The sequence below is a fragment of the Larus michahellis genome, chromosome 6 (genome assembly GCF_964199755.1).
Source record: "Larus michahellis chromosome 6, bLarMic1.1, whole genome shotgun sequence".
In the NCBI taxonomy this organism is placed as follows: domain Eukaryota; kingdom Metazoa; phylum Chordata; class Aves; order Charadriiformes; family Laridae; genus Larus; species Larus michahellis.
In genome coordinates this window covers 59,949,798-59,975,601 of record NC_133901.1, presented here as the reverse complement: position 1 = coordinate 59,975,601, position 25,804 = coordinate 59,949,798, and the positions used below count along the sequence as shown (strand labels likewise).

Sequence of the window (25,804 nt, the reverse complement as noted above, 5' to 3'; positions counted from 1 at the left end):
ATTGCAAAACTTATTTTGATTAGGTTCTAACGAAACAGGAAAAGCTAGACAGCTCCTGTGCTCAGAAGGTGTTAAGCTTTTTTGGCAACGGAAGTGGCTTGCATGCCACCGGTACTTATACTTTAAGTTGGGAATTCCTGGCCTAGAGCAGAACCACAAGCACGTGCTGTCTTCTGTCCTTCCTGGCTAGAGGAGCTGCCTTTCTGCTCTCTTGAACGTTCTCTTGTATGGGTAAGGCCAGCAGACTTTGTGCACAGTATTAGCATGGAAATCAATGCAGCTGGAAGTAGCAGCACTCGTAGTCTATTCACATGAACGTACCCCCCAATGTTGAAGTGCTGTTTTCTCACTGTTACAGTAATGCTTCTGTGTTTTGTGCCTGGTTTCCTATTTAATTTGTCTGGCTTCAGCTTTCAACACTGACTCTTCTTCTGACCTTGTCAAAAAACCCTTTAGTATTGAGTATGTACTGAAGCCTCATAATTTAAATTAGTGCTTGATCTTTTTTTGAGAATATACCTGTTACTTTGCTGACTAAGCATATAAGCACTGTATCTGGTTCTGAGTTACTTTCCATGACTGAAATGACTGTGGAGATTAATTCAGAGGTATTAGTAGGGGTTGAGCACACACTTTCCCTTTCAGACTGGTTGGAACGAGCTATCCTTCACAGTCATCTCCCTACATATCTATGTATCTTCACTTCTTGGAACATTACTACCTGCTTTCTTACTCTGTAATTCTTGCAATTTTTTTTACAGTGGATGATAGTACTGGAGTTATAAATTGTGTCTGCTGGAAAAATCCCATGGTAGCAGAAACACTTTTATCAGGTAATTTATCAAATAAATAATTCCTCTTTTGACTGTACATTTTTTCCTTGTGTCTGTCTTATGTAATTTAGTAAATGATCAAACTTGCAGAAAAGCAAATTCAACTGTTGGGTTTTTTTTGTTTTTTTTTAATTTCAAACCATCACATCCTACAGCCCGGGCTATTTTGGGAGTTTCATATTACTTCTTGTGTTGTGTCCAATGCTGATTAAACCACTATGTTATGACCTGTCATGCCTTTTCCTTATCTGAGTAATATGGTATTCCAATTCTATGTTGTTGTAACATTGCTCAGAGAGTCATCTTCTTATGGTTCTTTTTGTGACTTCATCTAGTGAGGAACTAGGCTGGAAATCTGACACATGCTGCAGCTTCTGTTTCCAAAGTCAACCCATTGACCAGCAACCTGGTCTCATTCACCACCCTTGTGATACAGTGCTTTCAGGATTCACGTCCTCTTTGTCTGCATTCACGTTCTTCTGCTCACACATATACTGTCAATGATGAACTTAAAGGTAGCTTAAAACACAGTGGGAGGATGCCAGCAGTCTTTTATGATTTGGGAAAGTTCTAAATGTGCAGAAATTGTGCATTTGAAATGAATCTATTATTGCAATTATTAACAGAAGAACTTACTAGTGTCTGGCTTTCTCTTTGATTTTTCTCCCACCAGTTCTCATAGACCAAAGTGCTTTCTGCTTTGTACCTTTTTGAAAGCTCTTGTAGTAGATTGACAACTCTGATATGGAGCTGGTCAAATCCTGCTGAAATAAATGTTACTAGTGTCATCTGGCAGTGTTAGGGTTACATGTGCATAGAATGGGGAAAGGAAAGCGTGATGTAAAAATTAAAAACTCTGATGTCTGTGGAACAAGCCCAAACCATGACAATACAGATATATAATTCATACTTACTTACATTTAACAATGTTCCCAACTGGAACTGGAATCTAGAAGGCAGCTCTTACTTTTAGAAATGTGATGGTGTGGCACAGCTTTCCAAAAAAATAACGGGGACCCACAATCAAATCAGTTTTTTATGAGGAACTTAAATTCATTAAAGGAATTGCATGAAATACTGCTTGAAACAGAATGAGGGCCCAGAATGCTTGTTTCAGCCTTGTGTTCTTATTTTACATGTACATCAGTAGTGCTTGAATGGACACTATGTTATTAATGGAAATTAATTCACCTGCTTAGGCGGGCGGGTTGGACTAGATGATCTCCAGAGGCCCCTGCCAACCGCTACTATTCTGTGATTAATTCATTTGTACCTGCTAAAAAAAAACAGCTTCTAAGGGGCACAGGGAGCTTTCTTCCAGCCTTTTGTAATTGTGATCGGGGATACTTGGATCATTAGTCAGGCTTTAAGTTATGAAGAATTTACTCTGCTGCAAAGGTGTGTTACGTAAATGTGAGGTTCTGTCAAGTTGCATTCACTTCAGTGTAGACAACAAATTGCATCACATGAATACTTTGGTCCCACCTCAGATGACTCATCCTTGTTTCATGTAAAAAGTTCAGCTGACCTTTCTTTTCCCTTCTTATCCTTCTTAGCATGACAAAACCTATTTCAAATTAATCTTACAATTTTGCAACCCATCTGTGACATTTTCAGTGGTAAATCAATATCTCTTCCCTTTTACACCTTCCCCAGGTGAACTATTCAAATAAATATAAGACTGTAAACTAACTTTGTTACCCAAAAGTTTTGCTACCCAGGACACACAGTTCCTGGGACCTTACCCCTTCTTCAGTAATATGACACCTGTGATGCTTAGGTGTTTGGATGAATGCAAAAGGACAGCCCTCTCGGCCTTAATGCCTGATCTCCTTTCCCTGACTTCTTACAGGTCGTCCAAGCACACCCAGCAGCCTTACTGTGCTTGAACAGATGAAGAAACTCCAAGAAATGGTGAGCCAGAAAACCAAGCTGGAGATTGGGGATGTTGTCAGGGTCAGAGGTCACATCCGAACCTACAGGCAACAAAGAGAAATTCAGGCTTCATGTTTTTGTGAGTGTTATGGATCTGTGATATATGTAACTTAGTTGTCTGAATTTGTCAGACTGCATGTAATTCATTGAATAATTTCCACTTTCTTTCTTTCAATTTTAGCAGTGTGAGGTTAGAAAACACACTACTTAATGTGTGGGGTTAGACTGACTGTAAATGAGGCGTTCCTGGAAAATCTATAAAAGATGGCTAGCATGCATACAAGAATGCTATGTAGATACTGTGATTGGGTATCTGTGAGAGTGACTTGCTCTTCAGTTTTCTTGGTGTTGAAGTAGAGCAGCCAAAGCCCATGGGAAGGGAGTTGGTGACCTTTTTATGCCACACTTCATCAAGAGCATTAGCTGCTTTGGAGAAATGGTTGCTGTTTGTCTCTGCCTGTATAATCCCTTCTGTGGGCAGACAGCAGCATATGGGCACGTTGTACTACTGAAACCCAGGTTCTCCTATATTTACTGGCTCTGCAGAATGACTGAGAAGCGTTCCTTGTCTTCAGTCACTTGGCACAGATCTGCAGGTGCTGGCCCTGTACCTGACAGCTCTTTGGGCAGCAGGGTTCTGCAGTCTGCTGTTTACAGCCTAGAAGCTTCCAGTTACAGAACTTCTCTCCTCCGTGTTTGTGCTATTGTGTAAGAGTTGGTTTTCCCCAGTGAAATCTTTCAGAGGCAATACTGAAATGATTCCTTTGGTGGGGGGAAGCCTGTCTTTTAATAACCCTGTGTAGCTCAGATAAAAAGTCTGTAGATTTTTCAGCTCTAGCTAAAATCTGCGAGGGAATTCAACCCTACTTTCCAGACAGGAGATTTATGAATATATAACCCATTCAAGGGCAGTTAATAATACCATTGTTTCATTAAAGGAGAGCCATGCAATTCAAATAGCCTCTAAATTGCTTTCACTTTGGCCCAAATAAAGCTTCTTATTATGTGTTAACTTCCTCTAATGGATAAAGACTGCTGAAAGGTAAAATAGATCATAAATTCCGGTTAAATAAGCTGTCAGATAAAAGCATAATCTGCAATGCATCACAACAGGTCATTTACCTCCTTGTAAACTGTAAAAGCAGGAGTGGCCTTTGTGGTTTTGTTATAACAAAAACAACAACAAACAAAATTTGCCAATTTAATACTGGCATGTGAAGCTCTGTTGTGCTGGCTCAGGTATGCTTGCTTCAAAGATTGGTATGGTAGTTCTGGCCAAGTATGTGTGTTCTTTTTGTCACCCCAGATAAAGTGGATGATCCTGTGTGTGATGTTCAGATTTCAAGAATGATGGAGCTCCCCTGTCTCTATAGAGAAGTTTATGATAAACCTTTCCAAAGCCCCGAGGAGGGACAGAGGTAAATGCAGTAACCCGACTGGCCTTGGGGCAGTGTGGGATTTTATTATTGTTTATTTGTTATTGTGATAACTGTAGAAAGGTAGAACAGGGCCTCTCTGTCGCAGTAGCAGCCTGCTGTTCTCCCCAATAATTGATGATCCATACAGATGAGGTACCTGTCCGTAAGATGACAAAAGAAATACAATGCTGAACCAAAGTGAATATTAGGAGGGTAGTAAAATACTGTGTACAGACCTCCTGCTGGAGTTTAGAGCAAGATTTGGTGGTGAGGTCAACAGATTCGATGGAGGAGTGTCCTCGTCTGATTTCCTTTTATGAGTAAGAATAAGGAGCTGTTCCATCAAAATGCTCTCAACTTCTGCCTGTGTCATCATCAAATCACAAATACATAACCTTAATAAACTGATCCAAACACCCATTCCTATATTCAGTTTAAAGGTAGCTGGATGCTTATTGGCAGGTCTGATGCAGGTAGTGTGGTTTCAGAGAGTGCAGTTCTTAAAATCACAACACTGTTACAGCAAATGATTGAAGAGGAACAGTTGGATGTTTATTGCATATAAACAATGGTCTGTTTTAATTAAGGGTTTAAATTCAGATTCCTTAAGGATGGTGAAATACCTTTTGACCTTTGAAAACAAGTCTAGCAGGCTAACTTTACATAATTGTGCTAAAAAACATTAGTAGTATATTTCTTGCTGTTTGAGATATTCTATGTATCCTTGTAGTGGGCTGGAGGGTCAGAATTTCTCAATCAACATGCTGCATGAGAAAGTGAAAAGCTTTCTATTAGAAAACAAAATTCAGACCTTTTACCAACAGGAGTTGGAAACAATTGATACTCTGGTGTCGCTGGCTGGTGTGCATCTACCCAGCCCCAGCTGTCAGGAGGTGAGTGAATGTAACTGTTTCAGCTTTTTATTGGGGGGGAAATAATACTATGTACTTTTTTTTTAAGCATAAACAAACAGGTAAGAGAGTGGTGCCTTTAGAGGATTCAGAAACCACAAGTGTTTTAGCGTTATGGCATTAATTATTTACAGAGCTTGGGGAAACCTTGTCACTTGAGACATATAAAAGCAGACTAAAGAAAACCATGTGAGAAAATTCTGTTAAGGGTAATTGTGTATTAGGGGTGAGTAACCTTACGGTCTGTGACAGGTACTAACTTTTCTGATACTGCCACTATTTACAAATCTAGATAAGGAGATCCCTTTAAGGTGCTTGATAGCTGTTTGGGACAGATGTTCGAGCTCCTGAATTTGATCGGGAGAAGATAGCACGAAGTCTTTCTATTGTTTCTCATTTGAAGCTCTATTAATATATTGAGATGTAGCTTTCAAAAGGAGATTATAATGAGTGGTTGAACAGTGCTCACTGCTATGTATTTCTCGTGTTGGAAATCCCTACTTGTGAAAGGTCATGATTGAAAGGATCAGACGGTGGGATTTTATTGAAATCGGTTTACATGTAGTTGTATGTAACCAAACTGTTAAGAAACTTTCCAGTGAGATAGTATGCTCTTGGTCAACTGCAGAATGGGAAATAGAACAAAAAACACTTTGTAAAATGGCTTTATATTACTCTGTGTTATTTGGATGAATTACAGACCAGATTCTCAACTAGTGTGAAGTGGTAAATTTCTGCAAAAGTAACAGAGTTGTGGCTTTTATCATGTTACTAATGGCAACTGAAACTTGAGCTAGAGCCTTGTGTGACTCACTTGTTTACGTTTTTGGTTTTCTTTAGAGAAATAAATCTATGGCAGTAATTTTCACTGCCTGATTCTGATATGCACTGTAAAGTTAAGTGCTATGTTACGGTAACATTTGATGTTTGTTTAATCCTTAAAAAAACCAAACAAACCCACAAAACCTAGTCCCTTGTAGATGAGGTCAAATAATAATGAAAAGTAGCTTTATTCTTGTTGGTCTTTTGTTGAACTGCTTCTGATAGCTGCTTCTTGACAGCTATATCTTTTATTAAAGGCATTTTTGTTATTTTCTTTAAAGCAAGCATCGATATAAACAATAACAGGAGCTGCTCTCATTTTTGACAGAAAAGTTTGATGCTAGAATATCCAACATGGGACAGCAGGGTATTTTTTCTAAACTAGCTGGAACAGTATTCAAAGTTCCCAAACACTTTACATTAAGATTAATACTAGAAACTTCCATCTTTGAAGTTTCAGCATTTATAGAAAGATCAAGATGAATAACTTGCAAAGCCAGTTAAAGTAGGAACTGGTGCAGAACAAACATAGAAAGGCACCAAAAAAACCCCAAACCAAGAAAACCAAACCAACAAAACCAATGTAGCATCAGCATTGTTAGCAGTCATGCGGAGCTATCATAATAATTAATAGTTGCTCCTGACCCTGATGCAAGGGTGTGAGTATATGTCCCAGGAATTTGGGCACACAGATGCTTATTTAGAAATTGCAGTTCTCCCTGTTGCCCTTTGCTATTAATTCCTTGCAAGGAGTCTTTTATATCTTTGCATACGGAAGAACCTGCAGTTGTCAAGTGACCTGGATGCCTTAAGAGAAGCACCTAGTAATTCTCAGGAGATGCATTTCATTGTTCCTCTCCTCTGTCTCTTGAAGGTGTCACTTCTCGTAATAGGCAAGAGGTTAAGTAGCCAGTTTGATCCACAAAAACAAGCATAATAGATCTGATTTCTGTCCCTCTTCCTTTCTTTTCCCCTCTGTATTCGTCTGGTTTGCATCGCACTCAAACCAAAAGGATAAAGAGTACTGCTAATGTGGAATGATGTTATTTCATGCCTATTTGGCAAAGCAGGAGCTGAGTGAGGAGATGAGTGGACCAAAGTAATTAGGCGACACAACAATATACACACTTACTCACTTCTTGCACTTGTCCTGGATGTGAAAGGATGAGATACTTGGATGTATAACTTTATTTTTGTTACCCCAATTCTAGTGTTCTAGAGCACAGTCACTGTTAAGCTCTTTTCTTGCCTCCCTTCCTTTCCCTGTGATCCTAGGAGATGTGGTGCAGCCCCTTCATCTCTTTCCCAACTTTTAAAATACTTGCACAGTGTCCATCATAGTGGGAGGGTATCTCCCCCGTGAAATATTTTCTCCAGGGAGGTGGTGAGCTGCTATGGAGACACTGGCAGTGGAGCAGAGCAGGGGGTGAAGATGGAAGGAGGTAGCTGGGATAGCTTGAGGTAGGCAGCATCTCTCTGTTCCTTTTCGGATTACTGTACCTGACCCCTGTCCACATCCCATACATGTCCTATAATAACTAGTTCCAGTCCTAATGGCTCCCCAGCAGTGCAGTCTTCTGTCTCTGCAGAATAAATTTCCCTCTAGCAGATGCACATGGCAGAACTCAAATTGTGTCCTCTGCTCAGACATATACTAGGGAACATTTAATTTTATAGTCTACAGAGGATGGGTAAGAGAATTGGAAGGCTTGGTGTTTTTAAAAATAATTAAAAATTAACAAATCTGTTATGATTTTTAAAACCAGAGGAGCTTCATTTCACATAACCACTGTCGCCTCTATCCCTAAGCTGTTGTCTTTCCCTTATCCCTTAAAACAAATGACTTTTGAGACTGGAGGGGTGGGTAACACAAGGAAGACTACAAGTGAAAAAACCAGAAAACGTAATCTTGTGCTTAGATAACCTGAAGAGTATAGTTGCTGGACTTAGGCAATTATGTTTGGCAAATGGACAAGCTTTTGGTTCCTCTTTTTAAAGAAAACTACATGTGAACTTGATCCATCCAGTTTCTCAACTGGATTAAATATGACTTGGAATCAGCCAGTCTTGATTAACCATTTTTGTGCGCTTCTTCCATGCATAAGCTCTAATGTGTGCTATTTTAGTAGTACCATTCCAGTTCGTGTATGTCACTAGCTTGGACACATAATTTCGGTTGTACTATGCAGGCTTTGCTGTTTGTACTTCTGTTGATTTGAATATTATCTCAAGGTCAGCAATGACAAATAGTTAAAGCAGAGAGTTTTACAGTGTTGTTCATACTTACTGTATATACCCTGTACATTGTACTATAGGTATAACAGGGTGCATTATACATTATTGATGCTATGTGCTTGTCTTCCTGCCTCTTGAGGAAGGTTCACTGATACTTTAAATATGTATGTTGCAAAGCTTATTATAGGACTTCAGGACTGACACGTCCAGAATCACTATTACTAAAATTGTCACCTGTCTAAGCCAAGGATTAAACATTGCATGAGAAATTGCAAAGGGCGATTCCATGAGTAGAATCACGTGTGTGGTTATACCAGGAAACTTTAACACCGTCAGGGTGTGTTGTGATTCATAATAAGCCAAAGGTTACATACTTTCAGTGTTTTGAAGAGACTAATTCCTGGACCATTTCATTTTTTGACTTATTATCGATTGTACAGAGAGTTTGTCTTGTTTTAAAGATCTGAGAATAACTGGTTGCACAGTACCAACCCAGTAAGCTGTGTGAGATCCATCGGATGGAATATATTGATTAAAATACGAACTTAATTCTGGAGGCGTGGATTCTTCTCTTGTATTGGCTACAGAGTCCTTGGCTGGTCTTGGGAGGGAGGGTAGTGATGGTAAAATTGTTATTTAATACCTGCTTCTCTTTTCGGGGTGAGAGGGAGACATGACATTTTTTTGCAAAAGCAATGAATGGTTTTTGGATGCTCCTGTGCTTGGATGTGCAGCTTAATTTATCTGAAAAGGACCTGATTTGGGGGGTGGGGGGAACCCCTACTTTCAGCACTTCAGGGAACTTGAAATTGTGCACCCTGAAACTAAGGCATGCTGAAGGGGGACACTTTGCAAAACAAGGTGTGAACACTGTGAGGGGTAAATTCAAAATCCAGATTCAGACTTTGCTGGTACTTTGGTTCAGCAGTTAAACTACTTAATATCTGCATTTCTCAGACAAGAAGTAAAGTGATGGCTAATAAGCTGTGACTCAGGTGGAACTATGTTAACAACTACAATACATCTTTATAACTGTTGAAATGCAAGCATTTTTCAATCTCCTCCTGAAATAAAAGTAGGGATGTGAAATCACACAGGATTTCATAGTCCTAGATTTCTTCCCTCTTTGTATAGCCCCGTGTTTCAGTCTCCTGTAGATTTCTGCTCAGTAGACTAAATCACAAGCTTAGGTATACGTTGGCTCTGAGGTGAGATCCATGTCCAGAGGAAACTGAGGGCCTGGTTTGGCATAAAAGAAAATGATAAGGTATTGGGAAGAAGTACTATTGACTTGTGAATTTGCAGGATGAGATGCTGGAGATACTTCGTGTGGACCAAAAGAACCGGTTAAGTAATTTTAGATTGTGCTTACAAAGAAACTCCTGAATTGTTGCTTTACTCAGAGAGGAGGAAGCATGTTCTAGAGCACACTAGGAAAAAACCCCAAACTTTTTTGTCATTTCAGGATAATGTTAAAGCCCCTGAAGAGGGCGAGAGCCCTCATTTTGTTCTTCAGGAACAGTCCTTCTGCCATGGAACCCCTTTCCCTTGTACTCTGCAGCACGTATGAGAGGGTGCTGATACGTAGCAGCTGCTTGCTTATTTTCTCGTTCCCAAGCCTGCCTCTCTGCCTTCGTTCTGTCAAATCCCTTGCATTCTTAGTGATTCTGTTTCAGTATCCATCCAGGCTGAGCTGTGTGTCAGTTCACGCAGAGTCTGTTTTTAATTATCTCCCTTTTCTGACGGGATCTCAGTGTTAAGCCAAACTGAATAATTAGCGTGCTTCTTTGGAGATATTTTTATCTTTTTTTTTCCTCCCCAAATGTTTGCTTTCACATTAAAAATTGATCAGAGTCTTGAGGTTGTTGCTTTGCTAGCAGTTTCTTAGATTTTTGAGGATTTATTACTGCCTTTGAGTGAGCGGCAAAGTCTCTTCATTTTACATATGGCTCTGAGAATATGCTTTTCCATGAGAAAATATTCACTCTTCACTTAACCCTTCCTGCTATGTTTTATGTTTGTTTCTTCAGTTTATCAGAAGAGGGACTATAAAGAGAAATATGATAGTATTAACACTGTGACTGGAATGGTGACTGGATATATGGTCAAGTTTGTAGTTGGAAGCAGTGTCTGTTGTTATCCAAACTGATACATCCATGGTGGACAGGGGGACAGACAAACATTCAGACACTGAAGTCCTTCAGTCTGGAACAGAAGGAGAAAACTGAACTGAGAGTAATAACCATTGTTGTATGTTAATTATCTTGAACTATTAGGCAATTATTTTTGACTGTCGATTTGAGAGGAAAAAGATAGTTGGCTGTTGCACAGAGAGATAGATATGTGATTATGGTCTGGTGAAATATTGAGGATTAGCTGGAGAAAGGGGATGAAGAAACTTGTGATGCATGCTAACGCTAATGCCCCTATTGGAGCTCTGAACTATTCCCAATTAGGCATATCAGCTTCCAGGGTTAGAAGCAGACAGTTTCACTTAAGACTTGCCAATGGATCGAATGAATGTTTTGTTGAAAAGATATTCTTCCATGGCTAATGTGGTGTCTGTTTCACATATTCGTGTGAATTCCTTTGGGTATATGGCAGTTGCCTGTTTCATTCCCAAGGCTTCTGTGAGTCTGGTGAGTGTAGTAGGATATGTGAAGTCTGATACTTTTGTTTAGGACAGGATGGGAGCGTTTACAGTGATAGTTGAAGAAATGGCTTGGCAAGTCTTGCTTTGGTTGCTCTGGTGTGGTTCTAGTTATCACATGTTGGTTTGTGGGAATCAGTTTAGCTCTGTTCTCAAAGGAAGCCACAGGGAGAACAGTCCGCTCACAACAGATGAGGAAACAGCAATTGGGGAATTAGAGCAGTCTATGTAGATAAATGTGAGGTTGAAGGACACAGTAGGACAGATAGAGATGGAGAAGAGTAAGTCATGGTCTTGCTCTTATCTACCCATACTTCCTCTGCTCCACAAGTGATTCTTTATTTCCTTCCATTTCCCTAGCTGTCATTCCACTGTCTTGGCTCTGCTCTACTTCCAAATAAATCCTGCTTTTCCCTGACTTTTTTTTCTCCCCTTCCTTCCTTCGTAATCTGCTAGATGACTCCTGAACACATAACTCTTTGTTCTAAATAACCTCCTCAGTTATGGACTTCTAGGCATGTTGTTCTCCTTTCACAAGAGACTTGTTTACCACCTGCCCTCAAAATGGAATCCTTTGTTCCCTTATCTTGTATGCCTGTCTTAATTTTTTGCATGCTCTTTATCCTTTCCTTCCGTTAGGCTGTGAAGAAGCTCTTGAGACTGTGACCAGAATGTGTGCAAATATATGGAAACTAAGGGGACAAGAAACAAATACTGTTCTTGCCGGTTTCTTCCTTTTCCTTGGACACTGCTTCAGTTTCAAAATGAGGAGATGGGAATCCAATCCCCAGCACTTGGAGTCTTCCTGAATATCACCTGACAAAGCACTGATCTCTCTATCTTGCTACTCTTATTACTAGGAAAACTCTGAATATGAGTAAAGCTTGATTAGCTAAACAGTCAAATGCTCTGTGAGCATCACAAGCCTGTTTCAAAAGAGAGTTCTCAGTACCTAGAAAGAAGGCAGTTAGGACATTGTAGTTCCTTAAGAATAGCACAAGCTTCTGATGTATGTTTGTTTTAGCGTTGTTTTTTTAAAGCTTAGGTGTGTTGGTTAGTTCATACGTAACAGATATGATTTGTGAATTACTAAATGAAGAAAAATGTGTAACAAAATCACCTGAAGTCCTCTTGCTCTTGAAAGCATATGGAGCTTTTGCTGGTAACTTTAGTTGAGCTGAGATTTCTCACCATCTGTTTTATTCCTTTCTTCCCATACAGGTTAAGTCAAAAAAGGACTCCAGTTCCAAAAGGATTCACAGTGTTTTTAAGGAAGCAATAAGGATGCTACAAGAAAAAGGGGTGGTTTTCCAGAAACCTAGTAGCTCTAAGGACTTATACCATGTAAGGAGCTGAGCTGTGTTTGCAAACAAGTTCAGGGGTATGACTTTCATAGTCAATAGAAATAGTAGAAACGTTTCAGAAATAGAAATGTTTCAGAAAGAGAACCTGGACGTCCAAGTGCTGTCTGTTTACTCAAAAGTCTTATCTGCAGCTTACTTCACTGTTGCTTTTACCTCTGTATCACCCACTGACTTGTTCTTTTTGTAACTCAGCACTAGACTTAAGCACTGCTGCTGTTCCAAGCGCAGTCTGTGTTCACTGGCTTGCCAAACTGTGTGCTGATACAGCTGAGCACACTGAGAGCTGGGACCTGGGACAGTTCTCTTTATTGAAGTGGGTTGAAAATGTAACATTCATTATTAATCTTGGAGGCAGTATATAATGCAGACTGTAGTTATGATAGTGTTACTTTAGAATACAGCATGGCCTTAGATTGCTTTTCAACAGTCATGCCATCTACTGTGAAATAGACTGATACGTATTTCCAGTTTCTTCTGTTTTCTCCAGGTGACTGACCATGATAAGGAGTTGCTTAAAGTGACCCTTGATGTGATTAAAGAAGACTGTCGAAAACCCAGGCGTAAGTAGCAATGTGGTCAGGGCTCTGATAAGCTGGTGCTGATATACTGATGACAATATCTCGGGCTGCTGCTGTGTTAGGTATGCTTCTTGTCCTTACCCTTGAACTCAGAGCTAAGTTGCTAGTGTAGCTAATCAGTATAGCTAAAGGCAGGAGTGCAAGAGCAGCTTCCTGTGAGCATGGAGAGAGAAAGAGCAGGTGTGCCCAGCAGGAAGCAAACTTCTCAAATCTGAAATAAACAGCCATTATCTTAGATCTATATCTTTTGAGAATACTTAGATTTTGGGAGGAACCAAATCAGCTGTTGTTTTGCACTCTGGGTAAGTAGCAAATCTTGCTAGTTCAGTTTCTATGGGGGAGTTGACACAAGGCTGACCGTACAGAAAGGTGAAATCCCTGCCTCCATTAAGTCAATAATAAAACTTCCTCAAGTCAGTAGGATATTGTCTGTAGATTTTAAGCTCAGGTAGACCTCAGGTGGTTGTTCTTTGCAGGTAGGGATTTCAGTCTAACAAAATCCACTTCTTTTCAAATAATGTCCCTGGTGCAGCTTCTGAGTTATCCCTGTCCCTCAAGCCTATTGTGTCTTATTGCCATAGTGATAGCTTGTGCTTGACTTGAATGTCTGCTAATTACACAGGTACATTTCGACAGAGTTTCTTTCAATTCTTTGGGCAGAATGTGTCAGCAGGGATCACTTGCTGCTGGAGTGCAGCTATTTTTGGGGTAGAACGCACTTTAAGTACAAAATAAATGACTGACTAGAACATAAGGCATATAGTCTTAAATTGCTCCTATCCTTATACTATCATAACTACAATAGTGCTTGTAGGACCTGGCATATGGTAGTTATCCTGCAGTGAAAAAGGCTAAGTGAAGTTTTCACTTAGGTGAAGTGAAAAGCCAGTGAACTGGCTACCTTAAGCAGTGGTACAATTGTAGACAGGGTTTGTAGGTGGAGGTAAAAGTTCTGTAACTTTGGGGGATGGAGGGAGTAGATGTTACTGGGCACGCAGGTGAAGATGGGCTCATTTGCCTGAGGTTGTTTCAGTGCAACATATCACATTATTTCATTGTTGTTTATCCAATTAACAAATACAAACATCTTGCCTGTAAAAGACAAATCATCCCTCTGCCTATTTCATACATCAGCTAGTTCTCCTGTGAAGCTGGTTTTTTTGTTTGTTTGTTTTTGTTTGTTTTTGTTTTTGTTTTTTTTTTTTTTCAATTGTGCCACTATAAGGGCCAGAATATATATATAGTTGACACAGGGTGCTGAGTGACTGCCTGGTGTTTAACTCCCCTCTTGTGCATTATCACACTGGTTAAGTACTCTCAGTGCTCTGTGAGAGGAGCCAGGAGGAGTCAACAAAAGACAGAAACCCTTAGATCAGTCACAGAAAAAAACTTTGAAGACTCTGGAGTCCTCAAAGCCATCATTTCCATACTGAGCAGGTTAAAAATAGCAACTGCTTTATAGAGCCTCTTGTTCTTCTTGAAGCTTTCCACCTACTTAGTTTCCTGTTGTAAAGAGGACAATTTCCAGGTCAGTGTATCTTTCTCTGCTAGTTTTCAGAAGGACCGTTTCAATATCCTGGTCACTGGTAATAGAAGAATTTGAGAAGGAAAGCCAAGAAGCTTTTATCAAAACCAACAGGGTGCCTATATTTTGTTGTCACTGAATGATGCAAGAGTGCAGAGCTCAGTGTAACCGTCGGACCCCCTCTGCTGGTGGGATGGCAGCCTTAGCCACCCGCTTGGCCTTGACTAGTAAGCAGGCTCATGAGAAAATAACATGGTAATACCTCAAGGGCTTTTGCTTGTTTGTTGCAAGAAATCTCTACCCATTTTCCTTCAAGAGTAATGTTAATCTTCCATGACAGAAAGACTGGTTTATGATAAATCAAACTCTTCCATCCATTGAGGTACTTCTCTGCCACTTTTCAAGGCAATGCCTCGCCCCATTGCTTTAGTTGTGACACATTCTCAGGCCCAGCCCAGCTGCCTGGAACTATTGTATAAATAAAAAAAATCCTCAGCATGCCTAGTCAGAGCTCCACAAACCCTGATCTTTAATACGCCTACATGACAATCCTAGTCCTTGGCTCCAATTGTAATTCTAAACAGCCTGATTTTAAATGGCCTCATGCGAGGCCACTGTGGGTCTACCTAGAAGCCAGACAAAGATGACAATACATTTTGACTCCAAACTGAACTGCAAAATGGTAGACTCAGTCCAGATTTGTTCGGTTTGGTTGGGTTTTTTTGACACATTTGCTCTGGTTTTAGGGTCAGATGAGGCTAATAGTAAAAAGGAAAAAAAACCCAGAACCTCTCAAAGTTAAATTTAATATGTCAAAATAGACCCTGTGTGAGATGTCCACAGTGGGCAAATGGCAGTTTTTCTATAACTCTGTCCTCTCTGGTATTGGTAGTCAGGCAAGAAAGTGAATCACAGCCTGGCTTACCTCAGCTGGTAGAGAAAAGTTAGAACTTGTATGTTGATGAAAGAGGGACAGCACCACTTCATTGCAAGGAGTGTATTCCCTCAAAGTTGGGTCGTAGACTAGGAGTGTTTCTGGGTTACTTAATGATTGTACACACCTGCAGCTATCCCAAAATGACACTTTCTGCCAGCATCTAGGAGGAAAGTATGTACTGTACTGTTGGGTAACACTTGAGTCACTAATCTAATTCATTGAGACTTAAGCTAAGTTACTGTAGATCAGGGATGGGCACTTTGACCTTCTTATGATAAACCTATGACTAATGCAAAATGCAGCTACCTACTTTGTTTGCAACAACAGTCACTATGACCAGGTAGAGGCATTGTTCTGTTCTCTCCACTTAGCCATCCTAGGGTGGTGGATGCCTTTTTGGCTACCAGCCACAAAGGTTTTTCATCACACTGGATCGCTGACTTCTAAAGAGATATCTTTGCCTGAATCACAGTGTAATAGGCTGAACTGTTTATTTATCAGTACTCAGCATTGCCTCCTATCTACCAGTGGCTTTTCTCAGCAGCTTCTAAGGCAGTTCTGGGCTCATCCGATTCTAGAGTCAAGATTGGCAAAAATAAAACCAAAGGCAGCAACAACAAAATGCAGGCATCTCCCTGGCCCATGGAAATTTTTCAGTACCCTTATCAAACTTATCTTATATCATGTGAGTTGAAGGCTGAGGAGGAGGAAAGTCATTTGTGCTGATGTGTCTCATTTATGCTAGTTTTCCACTCTTAGCTATAGAGGAGAGAACGAAATCTGTTGTGGAGTTCAGTACTTGGGGAGACTGGGAGCCTGCAGCACTGGTGATTAGTGGGTTTGCAGGGTCTCTTGGGGGAAACATTGAGTGGGACAGCTGAGCATCAAATGATGGCTCCACCAGGCACACAGTAGCTGCACACAATACTGCAGCCATTAAGGACCTTTTTCGCTGGCTTGTCCTCTAGGAAAGGGGATTATTTTAACATTTCTGTTCTCTTGTACATTTTCAGAGTTCATTCTTCTTAAGAGGAGATAAAATTTGATACTGAAGTTCTGTGACTTTCTACTCCCGTAATTGTCTGAGTAGTCAGTCTGAAGTGCTGGGAATGGGAATGCAGTGCTAGGTTTCAAGTCTCTGGAAGTTGCGCTGTAGCAGTTTTTCCACAAGATGCCAGCATTGGGCAAGCAGTTACAGGTCCTGGCCACGGACCTTCCTTCTGTTCTAGACGTTTTTGAAGTTGGGTGTGAGCAAAAGGATTTTCATTTGGTTTCTTCTGCAGTTGCAGAAACTGGATGGCTTGCATAGGTGGGCAGTGGAGGTACCCTTAATTTATTAACCTTATCATCAGGTTGTACTGAACGAGCCCTGTATATTAGAGTTTGCAAGACTGATTATCTTTCACCTTCATTACTAGTGTTACAGCCCTGACACTTCCCAGAAAAGTCAGTGGGAACAGTTGATAATTGGAGAACTGTAGGCACAGACTTGGATCTCTTCCCTCTGAATACACGCATCTCTGCTTCAGTACCTAGGGCATTCTTCCTCTGCGACAGCTGTGGTTTTTTTCATGACTAATCTGGATTACAATCATTAAAAAGAGGCAGTTAGATTGAAGTCTTACCTCCATGCCTGGCTGCATTTTCCTTTCTTTCTGCAGATGCTGAAAAAGGTTGCCATTTCCTTCATGTTCTGAGCTGCGTTCGGCAGAGCTACAACCCCTCTCTGGCTGAAGTGGTGATGCACCGTGTCTTGGAACTGCTGGAGAGTAACAGTGATGTTGTCAGCACTATGGAAGGGTATTACATGGCTTTTTAAAGAGATGAGATTGTTTTGGTCCATTCAGGATAAAGGATGGAAGAAGGAGTGGTTGAGTGACCCTGAAAAGCTGCTGTTACCTGGTATGATCTAGATGGGGGGAAAAAAAGCATTCTGATTTTCCAAATGCTGTTTTTGCCCAGCTCCTGAGAAGTTGTCCAAATACGAGTTTTAATATTCTTGCTGACTTCCTTGCTATTCCTTGTGAAAGTTGTATCAAGCTGATTCTGAATATCCGAATACAGCAGGGGAGCTGGAAAAGAAACTGGGCTGCTTCTCTGCAGTAAGATGTGATGTGGTTGTCCTCGCATTTACATCCAGTGAGCCCTAAAGAAAAGTCACTGCTAAAGAGCGCTGTTTACAGCAGTGGTCACATCAGGACTTGTTTTTCTGCCTTAAAGACAGATCTTGTGATCTTTCCATATGGTAATAGCTACGGATCTTTCTTTTTATGTATACTTTATAACAGTTAGAGAAACGACGTGCAAGCAAACATTCAAAAGATTTGCCTGTCCTTCCTGGCAGTGTTAGTGTACCAATGTCTGTAAATATGTATTCCTGAACGTGCACAGCTTTCCCACTACTAAAGCAGTCCTCACCTTTCTATGAAAAGTAATATTCAGGAATTGGGTCCTGCATCCCTTCCCTATCCTGCAACCTTGCCCACTGCTTGTCAAGCGTGGCTGGCTTCCCCTGGCTACTGTGTGCACTACTGACATATTCTGTTGTGGATTCTGTTCAGACTAGAATTCTCAGAAACAGCCACCATTTTTCTGTTTATTTTTAAATTGCTTCCTACATCACAAATGGTAAACTGTAGGTCAGATGCTTTGGAAAAGAAAATATGAAAGCCAGCAAGACCCTTTGTAATCTCTGTGCTCCCTGTTGCCTTTTGTGTCTTCTGTTTCTTGTCAACTTTGGCGAAAAATACTACCCCTATCTGTGGTTGCAGAGGAACACAAGACATCGATGAAATAACATTAGCCTAAACAAAGTTACCATGCAAGACGTTTGATCTGGAATAATCAGGACTCTGTTACGTGCCACAGTTCAAAGCCTGGAGCTGTTCAATATTTATCCTTAGAGAGGGCTTGCCACTGCAAGGGCTTGTCTGTTTAATTAATCTATTTAATTAATAGTGTGGAGGTGGGACGTTTAACTTAAAAAGAATAGAAAGGATTGAATGCATCCGTCCTCTTTCCTCTGCAGCTTCCCTGTAACAGTTGAAATAGCAGACTCCCAGGAGGCAGATGTAGTGGTAAAGCCCTATAAGGATTGACATAGCAGGGGAAAATAAACGATATGCATGAGGAAAGCCAGTGAGTAGCCCCACGTGTGCCAGGTCTCTGGTTTGTTGTTATATTATATGCCTCATTCCAAGCCCTGGCTGCAGTGAGGTATAGGCTAAGAGAAAAGCATGACAAAATATTTGGCATTTGCATCCAGAGGCCTGTGGAAAACTGGCTTTAAAGAGATGGTGTGCTTGTCCATAGTGGAGAACTATGCATGAATCATTCCTTTGCTGTAAATTACCTACTTGCTGTAGGGCTTAATAGTTGGTTTCCCTGCAGGCTGCCCTACTCCTAGTGTTGCTGCTCTGTTTTGAGTTGGGTACCTTCTAGTCAGATCTTAATATGGGCCTGAACATGTGAAAGGATGTCCTTGTGCAGAAGGAAATAAGAGAAGAGGAGGATTAAGAAAGAATTGTAGAAGTCTTCCCCTGTTCCTGTCCCCCCCCGTCCCCCCCCAACGTCTCTAGAAAGCAGGGAAAGGAGTCCAGATTCTGAGTGAAGTGGTACTGAGGGGAATTGCAACTTTATGCCTACAAAATGGTCTGGTTGGCCACAGGGGAGATAGCTTCTCAGATTCCTGCTCTGATTACTGATAAGTTTGAAGTAATGCTTAAAAACAAAGGCTGTCTTTTGGAGTATCGATTCCTAAATTCAGACTCGTATCAGGATTTAACCATATATTAGTGTTTGATTATGGGCAAGTCACCTACTTGGCATGAATTTGAGGATATTTTAAAGGAAAGTATGTGGTATCTTGGACCATATGGAAGAGCACGGCATCTAATTTAAGAGACTGACTTGGCCATTTTCTTGAGAAGTCCTATATTGGCAGAAACTGATTTTGCTGGGAAAGGGTTAAAAGAACACTGCTAGCTCAGTGGGAAAGGTGATCTCCTCTCTCAGGTTAGAAGAGAGAAAGACTCTGCTTCTCCTGAGGGTGTAATCCAAGTGTGTAGGCTGGATGAGTTTTGGAAGGAGCTCTGCACAGCTGAATCTTGGAGGAAAAGATAGTGTGGAGATCATATTGCTCTTTAGGATCTCTCTAAAATTCATACCAAAATAGGATTACATCTTTGTCCTTTACAGCTTGGATAGTCATACACACAGCATCTAATGTGTTCTGTTGCCTCCATCTTCGATGCTGCACTTCCTGTGTTTTAGATACGTTTCTGTGTGTAAAGTCTGCCTAAAACCTCATGCCACCTATTTTCTATGCATTGGAGGTTGATGCAGACACAAACTATCTTCCCTCTTTGTTCTGCCCCTGTTGCAATTTAAAAGCATTGACGAACTGCAAAGCATCAGAGATGAGGTTAGGAAGAATTCATCTTGGAAAGATGGATAAGTGACTCTGTGGGGGGAAAAGAAAAAACCCTGTCTTTAGAAGTTTTTAAGTTGTTCCTTGCTGGCAGTGCAGGACTCTTGTCATCGAGGGTGCATTCTGTTGGAAATTGCTCCCCAAGAACAGGAAAAAGGGATTTTTCTCACTAGAGTTAAGTCAGGGAAATAGGAATGAACATAAGGGAGCCTACAGTTTTTACAAGAGTGGAAGGTTAAAGTGAAATCAATGGAGGAGCCTAGATTTGTTACACAGATTCTTATTCTGAAGAACTGTACAGAACAGTTGTGCCTCAAGCTTGCATGCTTTATTTTTTCCATGCTAGCCACCCAACACAGACAAACACTTACTCTGGTTGAGTGCATTCCCTCTCTTGTACCTACAGGGAATAGCGTACGCATATGCCTGCACAGAAGTACCCCAGCTAGCTGTGGGAGCACAGGGCTCACTGTAGGTTGATTTACCCATTTCCTCAGTATCTCTACAGTATGCTTCTGTGACAGCAGTCTAGACATACCCATATTGGTATAAGTCACCTTTATGTAAGTCTGTCTACACACACTAGGGCTTTTACTGCTAATAAACTGTCTCTCTGTTTAAAGATCATATCCTTAACCAAGAGAGTCATATCATGCAGACTGTTAAAATTCTTAGACCTAGACCACACCTACAAAATATTGTGCGGAACATTCAGTGAAAGCGCGCTTTCTTGTTTTGTTTAATTTGAAAACTTGTTAGGCAACACAATTATTACTGGTTTATTAAAGGACGTTGAGGGTGGCACTTTAATGTAAAACTGACAAGTGAGAATTCATGTTGTAGGACTGCTTCATGGCCAGTTCCAGTTTCCATAGAAACAGTTACGGCAGTAAAAGGCGGGTAAGTAAAATGGAGTTTTTTAAAAGCAGGCAGCATTTTTTTGTTACCTTAAAAAGGTATGTTTCCATAGAAATGCAGCGCCTGAGAACAAAAATTACAAAGAAAACTTAATATTCCATTCTAGCAAAATGTAAGGTGATTGCTTTTCTGGTGAGGAAATGAAGGAACAACTCTACCTTCAGTCCCTGCTATCTGCTTAGGTGGGAGAAGAGATCAGGTTGCTTCATGCCTCAGTTTCCTTCTTTTGTAAACTGGGTATAATATGGTTCCCTCAATTTTTCTTAATGTTAGTCATTAAAAGCTCTAGAGATCTATTTGTGAGAGCTGTTAGGGAAGAACTCTGTGGGAGTGGATGAATGGATAGATCCTGCAGTAGGATTTTGTTCTAGTCCAAGCCCTGCTTTTGCCAAGAGCTTTATCTTTTTCCGGTTCTTTCCATTCATATAGCTTTTCCCATCTTGTATTTTTGCTCTCCAGGTCCTATGACGCGATGATAGTCTCCTTGTTTTTATTTGTACCAAATATTTTTTCCTGGAATCCTGTTTCCTCTTATGGCTTCTTAAGTGACTTTTTAAAAACAGAAATCCAGATAAATGAGTTCTGAGTCTTCTTGTTCTCAAGTCTTTGGATTGTAAATTTGTACCCATGAGGGTATGTATTTTACACAAGTAACCTGGGAAATTAAGCTTTTTTTTCAAACTAACAAATGAAAAATTTAGACTGGCTATATGACTGAAAGCTCTTACTTTTGTGGATCTGTCCATACTTGTGTATTCCAATGATGAACACCATAAATAGGAGTTGCTAATTCATTATTCAGAATGAGAATTAATCGGTGAGCAGCCAGTGAGGCATGGAGCCGCATGGAGAGTTATGAGACAAAGTACTGAGAATCTGCTTGTCAAAGAAATGCAGTTTGGTTTACTTTGGGAGTAAGCTGATCCTGTGGGGAAAAAGATGTGCCTAGCAAAGATTTTTATCTTTGTACTTACCTCTAAATGGGAAGGGAGCAAGTTCAGATCCCATGGGCAACCTGAATTTTGAAACTTCCTGTCAGTGCGGTGCTACATTCTTTATTGCCATCTTTCAGCACAGTCTCCAGCCCTCCTGCCCCAACCCGACGGGCTAGCGAGCAAACAAAAGTTCAACCGCAGAGATAAAAGAATAGTTATAATAATTGGTTACCATCGTCCAGGAGCCCCAGCATTATAGAAACATTTTTGTGGATGTTTGTTGGCAGCAGGGAAATGCTGAGTCAGGGATTTTGGGTTTCATTCCCAGCAATATGCCCTGTCAGGCATGGAGGCTTTCCCCCTAATTTCTTTCATCTATTTCTGCTCTCCACTCTCTCCTCTAATTGTCATTTCTCAGGCCCTTCATGTCATTCACAGTCTTATGGCTCATCTCTGGACCACACATCCCAGACAACCTTCCTTCCTCTCTACTTTGTTCCCTTTTTCTTTCCTAATTCAAATATCCTTGTAAGCATCTGACAATTGAAAGCTTCGGTATAATCCCCCTGTCTAGCTGACCTGGCACTTTAACGGCCTGTCCTATTCCAGCAGGCTGTGCTTCGCTCCTTGTCTAGACACTGATAGAGGCAGATATCATCCTTTTCAGTCTTGAGTTTTCTTCACCATGTAGTTTGCAGCAGGAAAGAGCTGCAATTTCAGAAAAATAACTCTTTGTCCACCCCACCCTCCCAAAGATCCAGCAGCACCCTCAAAGGTTCTAGTTGTGGTTTTCTTGCAGGTATCCAAGTGAAAAATAAATATAATTAAAAAATAAAACACTTGTGTCTTGCCCAAACCTGAGCAAGCGCAAGTGGCAAGAGAAGCCATCTGCCTCTCCCTGCCACTTGCATGTCCTTGCACAGGTTTCATTGCAGGCATGATCCATAAAGTTGATGTGGACTTTTAGTTTGTGTGTCTCCTTTAAGCCGTTTTTTTTCTGACAAAGTGCGATTATACTCTGATGTGATTACACTGTGTGTCTGGGCATTTGTCAGCTTCTTCTGTCTCACCATCCCAAGTGACTTTATAATCTGTTGGCTTGTTAAGAGGTGTGAACGAGCTCTATGGTCTTGCACATTTTTAGAAAACAGATGCACTGATAGAAGAGGGAAGCCCAAATTAGTGCCTCCACTAAGGGGAAGGAAGAAACTCAGTCATAGAACACTAGGGAAACCACACACAAGACAGTCTCAAGGAACCCATTTTTTGTAACTTCAGCTGCCACAAGAAGTACTTGTTCTGCAATGCTCTCTTAAGAAATGACCAGACTGTTTTTCCTGAAGTTTTCGTGCAGAGATCACCCCAAGGCAGACATTCAAGAGGGGAAACTGCAAATCAAACTGTTAAAATCTGGTAAAGTTACAGCATCTACATCAGGGTACAAAGTTGAGTAACTGATTGTTAGGGATGCCACCAGCCTGTTCCCACTAATGTCTTTTAAATGTGCAATGGAGACTATACTAATCTAGTCACGGTAATTTACAAGTTGAAACCAGCCCAGATTAACAAGATTGCCTGAACGCAATATAACCAGGAATTTGCTAGTGAAAGAAATAACCTAAAGGAACGATTTTCAGCAAGTGTTGAACCACTGAACAGTACAGTGCCAATTAACCTGGCACAACATGTCCTACAGCTCTTGTTTTAGCTTGCTTTTTGTTATTGATTGGAAGAATGAACGCTCCTTCCCTACCAGCTAGAACTGGAGCTTTCTGCCACCTTAGTTTGGGAGGAACAAGCTGGGAATCTGCAAGCATGTAAAGGCCAAAACATCTGCTCATCTTGCTTAAAAACTGGAGGGGTGGCTGCAGCTGAACCACTGCTTCCATAGGAAATTTAGGCCAAGACATCTAGTTCATTGTTCTTTTTAATTTCCCCAAGTTAAAAGTAAAGCAGAGAGGAGAAAGTCATCCCACCTCTGCTGTGAACAAGGTAAGATAAATTGCAAGTCTTTGTCAGTGCCAAACAGCCAATATGATTAAATGAAGCATGTGCCAAGTCTGTTACTGGTCTGAGAAGTTCATGGATCCTTGCAGGAATGGAGACCTCATCCAAATATTATGGTGACATTTGGAAATAGGAGGGAGGAATCGGTTCCCTCAAATGTCTTCCTCAACAACAGAGTCGTGCAAGCCCTGCAGGCCTACTGATTCTAACGTGCTCTTCTTGGCCAGGTACACAAGGCAGTAGGGAAACAAAAGGAGTGCTTGGAGTTCAGTTTTTCTCTTATTGCCAAAATTAAGTCACTCATATTGAGAACACAGGCGTTGTCCTTGCGTGCGTGTAAAACTCTACGTTGCCGTAATGTCCACAAAAAAACCCAGAGCTGTAACAAGCCAGCTGGTGTTCTGAAACTACTGCCTCTACTGCTGACTAATACTCTCATTGTTTTCTTCCCTCACCTTGTTGTCTTTTGCCCAATAAAGTCTCTTGAACTTATAGTCTCCCTCTTTGTCCTTCTGTGAGTACAGTGATCCAGGACAAACATAACAGGAGCAAACTGATACAGAGAGGAGTTTTTGTTGGAACTCTGAACGTAGGAAAGGATGAGAAATACAGAGGAAGCAGAGGGAGGAGGATTTAGCACAATGTTTGAAATCAGTCCCATTGAAAAAGGCTAAGAAGTAATTGCCTAATGATGCTTTAGACATCTGTTTCAGAACAGGCAGCAGGTGTTGCATGTAATGAAAGCAAGGACTTGTACTATTTTATTTTCTGCAATTAGAAAGCGGGGGAGGAAATGAGGGCAAGAAAAAATGGAGTAAGAGAACATTTATCATAAACAGCTGGACACACTTATATAGAGCACAGTAATATTTATATGCTCTTCCTCTGCCTTCCTTATATTATCCTTCAACAGTTCCTCCGTTCTGCAGGGTGTTTCATCCTTTCTGAAAGACCAATCCCTCGGATGCTTGAAGTTAGATGCTAAAGTAAGAGTTGTTCAACAAAATGCCTTTGAGGATCAAAAAGTTCAGGGCAATGTAATTGTCACGTATCCAGATGCTGCTGTTAACTGATGGAAACAGGCCTGAAGGAGAAGCTGCCCTTGCTTCATAGGTGGTTTCTGTGTTCCTCAGTCACTAGACCAGTGGCCCAGAAAGACTCCTGTGAGTGGCGTGGTCTTTAGGGTTGCATCGCTGGTGCTGTGTGGCCGTAGCTTAACACGTGCCTGGATCCAAATAAATTCCTGGAATCATGTGGATGGTGTGTCCACTGCTCCAAGCTGAAAAGCACACCTGCACCAGGCCCTGCTAGAGAAACCATAGCTCCACTTGCCAGGAGAAATTATCTGCTTTGGGATGATCTCATTCCTTTTCCAAGCAATAATCATCCTATGGGGCATTTGGTTTTCCAAGCATCTCTACTACTGCCCTGTAAAGTCTAACCTGGGGGAAAAAAAACCCTATTTGTGTCTACCCATGGGATGATGCTGCTGTGGAGGTCCAGAAGTGCTCCTCCTGAAGAAGTCTTTCTGCTGGGAAAACCACTGCTTTTGCATGAAGGTAACTTAAAAAAAATAATGAAAAAAAAAAAATCAATGCACTCTGCTACTGAGTGGTAGGGGTTGCATTCTACAGATTTATCTTTACAGTGCCTAGCTTGTGCTTTTTTCATCTATGGTCTAACTGCAGTTCCATGGCTAACTTTTCATAAGGTTTTATTGATACATTTTTACAATTCACAGCCCATCAGTCAAACCTTGTCTGGTTTGGATATTGGCAGTTAAACTCTTCTACTTTCTCTAGAGGATGTGCAGCCAAATAAAGTTACTGTTTGGTTTCAGAAGGGGTTGAATGAGCAAAAATAGCGAACAAGGAAATTCAAGTTTAAAAAGGACTTGATGGAAATTTAAAATCTGTTAATGTGGAGGACTTGGTGTCCATGTGTATGCTTAGAGGTAACATGGAAGGAAAATGCGAAAAAAGACTACTTCCTAGATTGACTTTACTTGTAACAAGCCTGCGCTTTCAATAATGGATTGCCAAGTTTTTTGTAGAAGATGAAGCAGAAGCCAGTCTCAAAATGTGCTATTTTGAGAACAGTGAGAGCAACTGAAGTCAGGGAGAGCAACCAGGAAGAAACCTGGTGAGTCCCAATCCAAACCTGTGATGAGTTTGATAAGCTTCAGCCTGAATGTGAGCCTGACATTTATATAATATATAAAGAAAAGTGTGGTTTGGACTTGCTTTGTTGTATTTTTTAACCACGTCAACAGGTATCTGTAAAGCTTTTGTATGAATAGAAAAGTAC

General features: G+C 40.8%; 1 protein-coding gene across 7 annotated transcripts in view; it reads left to right on the top strand.

Annotated features, from left to right (window-relative positions):
* STN1 (STN1 subunit of CST complex) overlaps positions 1 to 23,989 on the top strand; it is a 49,316-nt gene extending 25,327 nt beyond the window's left edge. For all 7 annotated transcript variants that reach the window (XM_074592045.1, XM_074592047.1, XM_074592051.1 and 4 more), the window contains 7 exons: positions 762 to 833; positions 2,686 to 2,847; positions 4,075 to 4,186; positions 4,917 to 5,079; positions 12,026 to 12,148; positions 12,656 to 12,728; positions 16,870 to 23,989. In XM_074592045.1, coding sequence (XP_074448146.1) covers positions 762 to 833; positions 2,686 to 2,847; positions 4,075 to 4,186; positions 4,917 to 5,079; positions 12,026 to 12,148; positions 12,656 to 12,728; positions 16,870 to 17,027 — 863 coding nt within the window. In that variant the 3' untranslated portion in view covers positions 17,028 to 23,989. The remainder of the gene's footprint in view (positions 1 to 761; positions 834 to 2,685; positions 2,848 to 4,074; positions 4,187 to 4,916; positions 5,080 to 12,025; positions 12,149 to 12,655; positions 12,729 to 16,869) is intronic.
* The last annotated feature ends 1,815 nt before the right edge of the window (positions 23,990 to 25,804 follow it).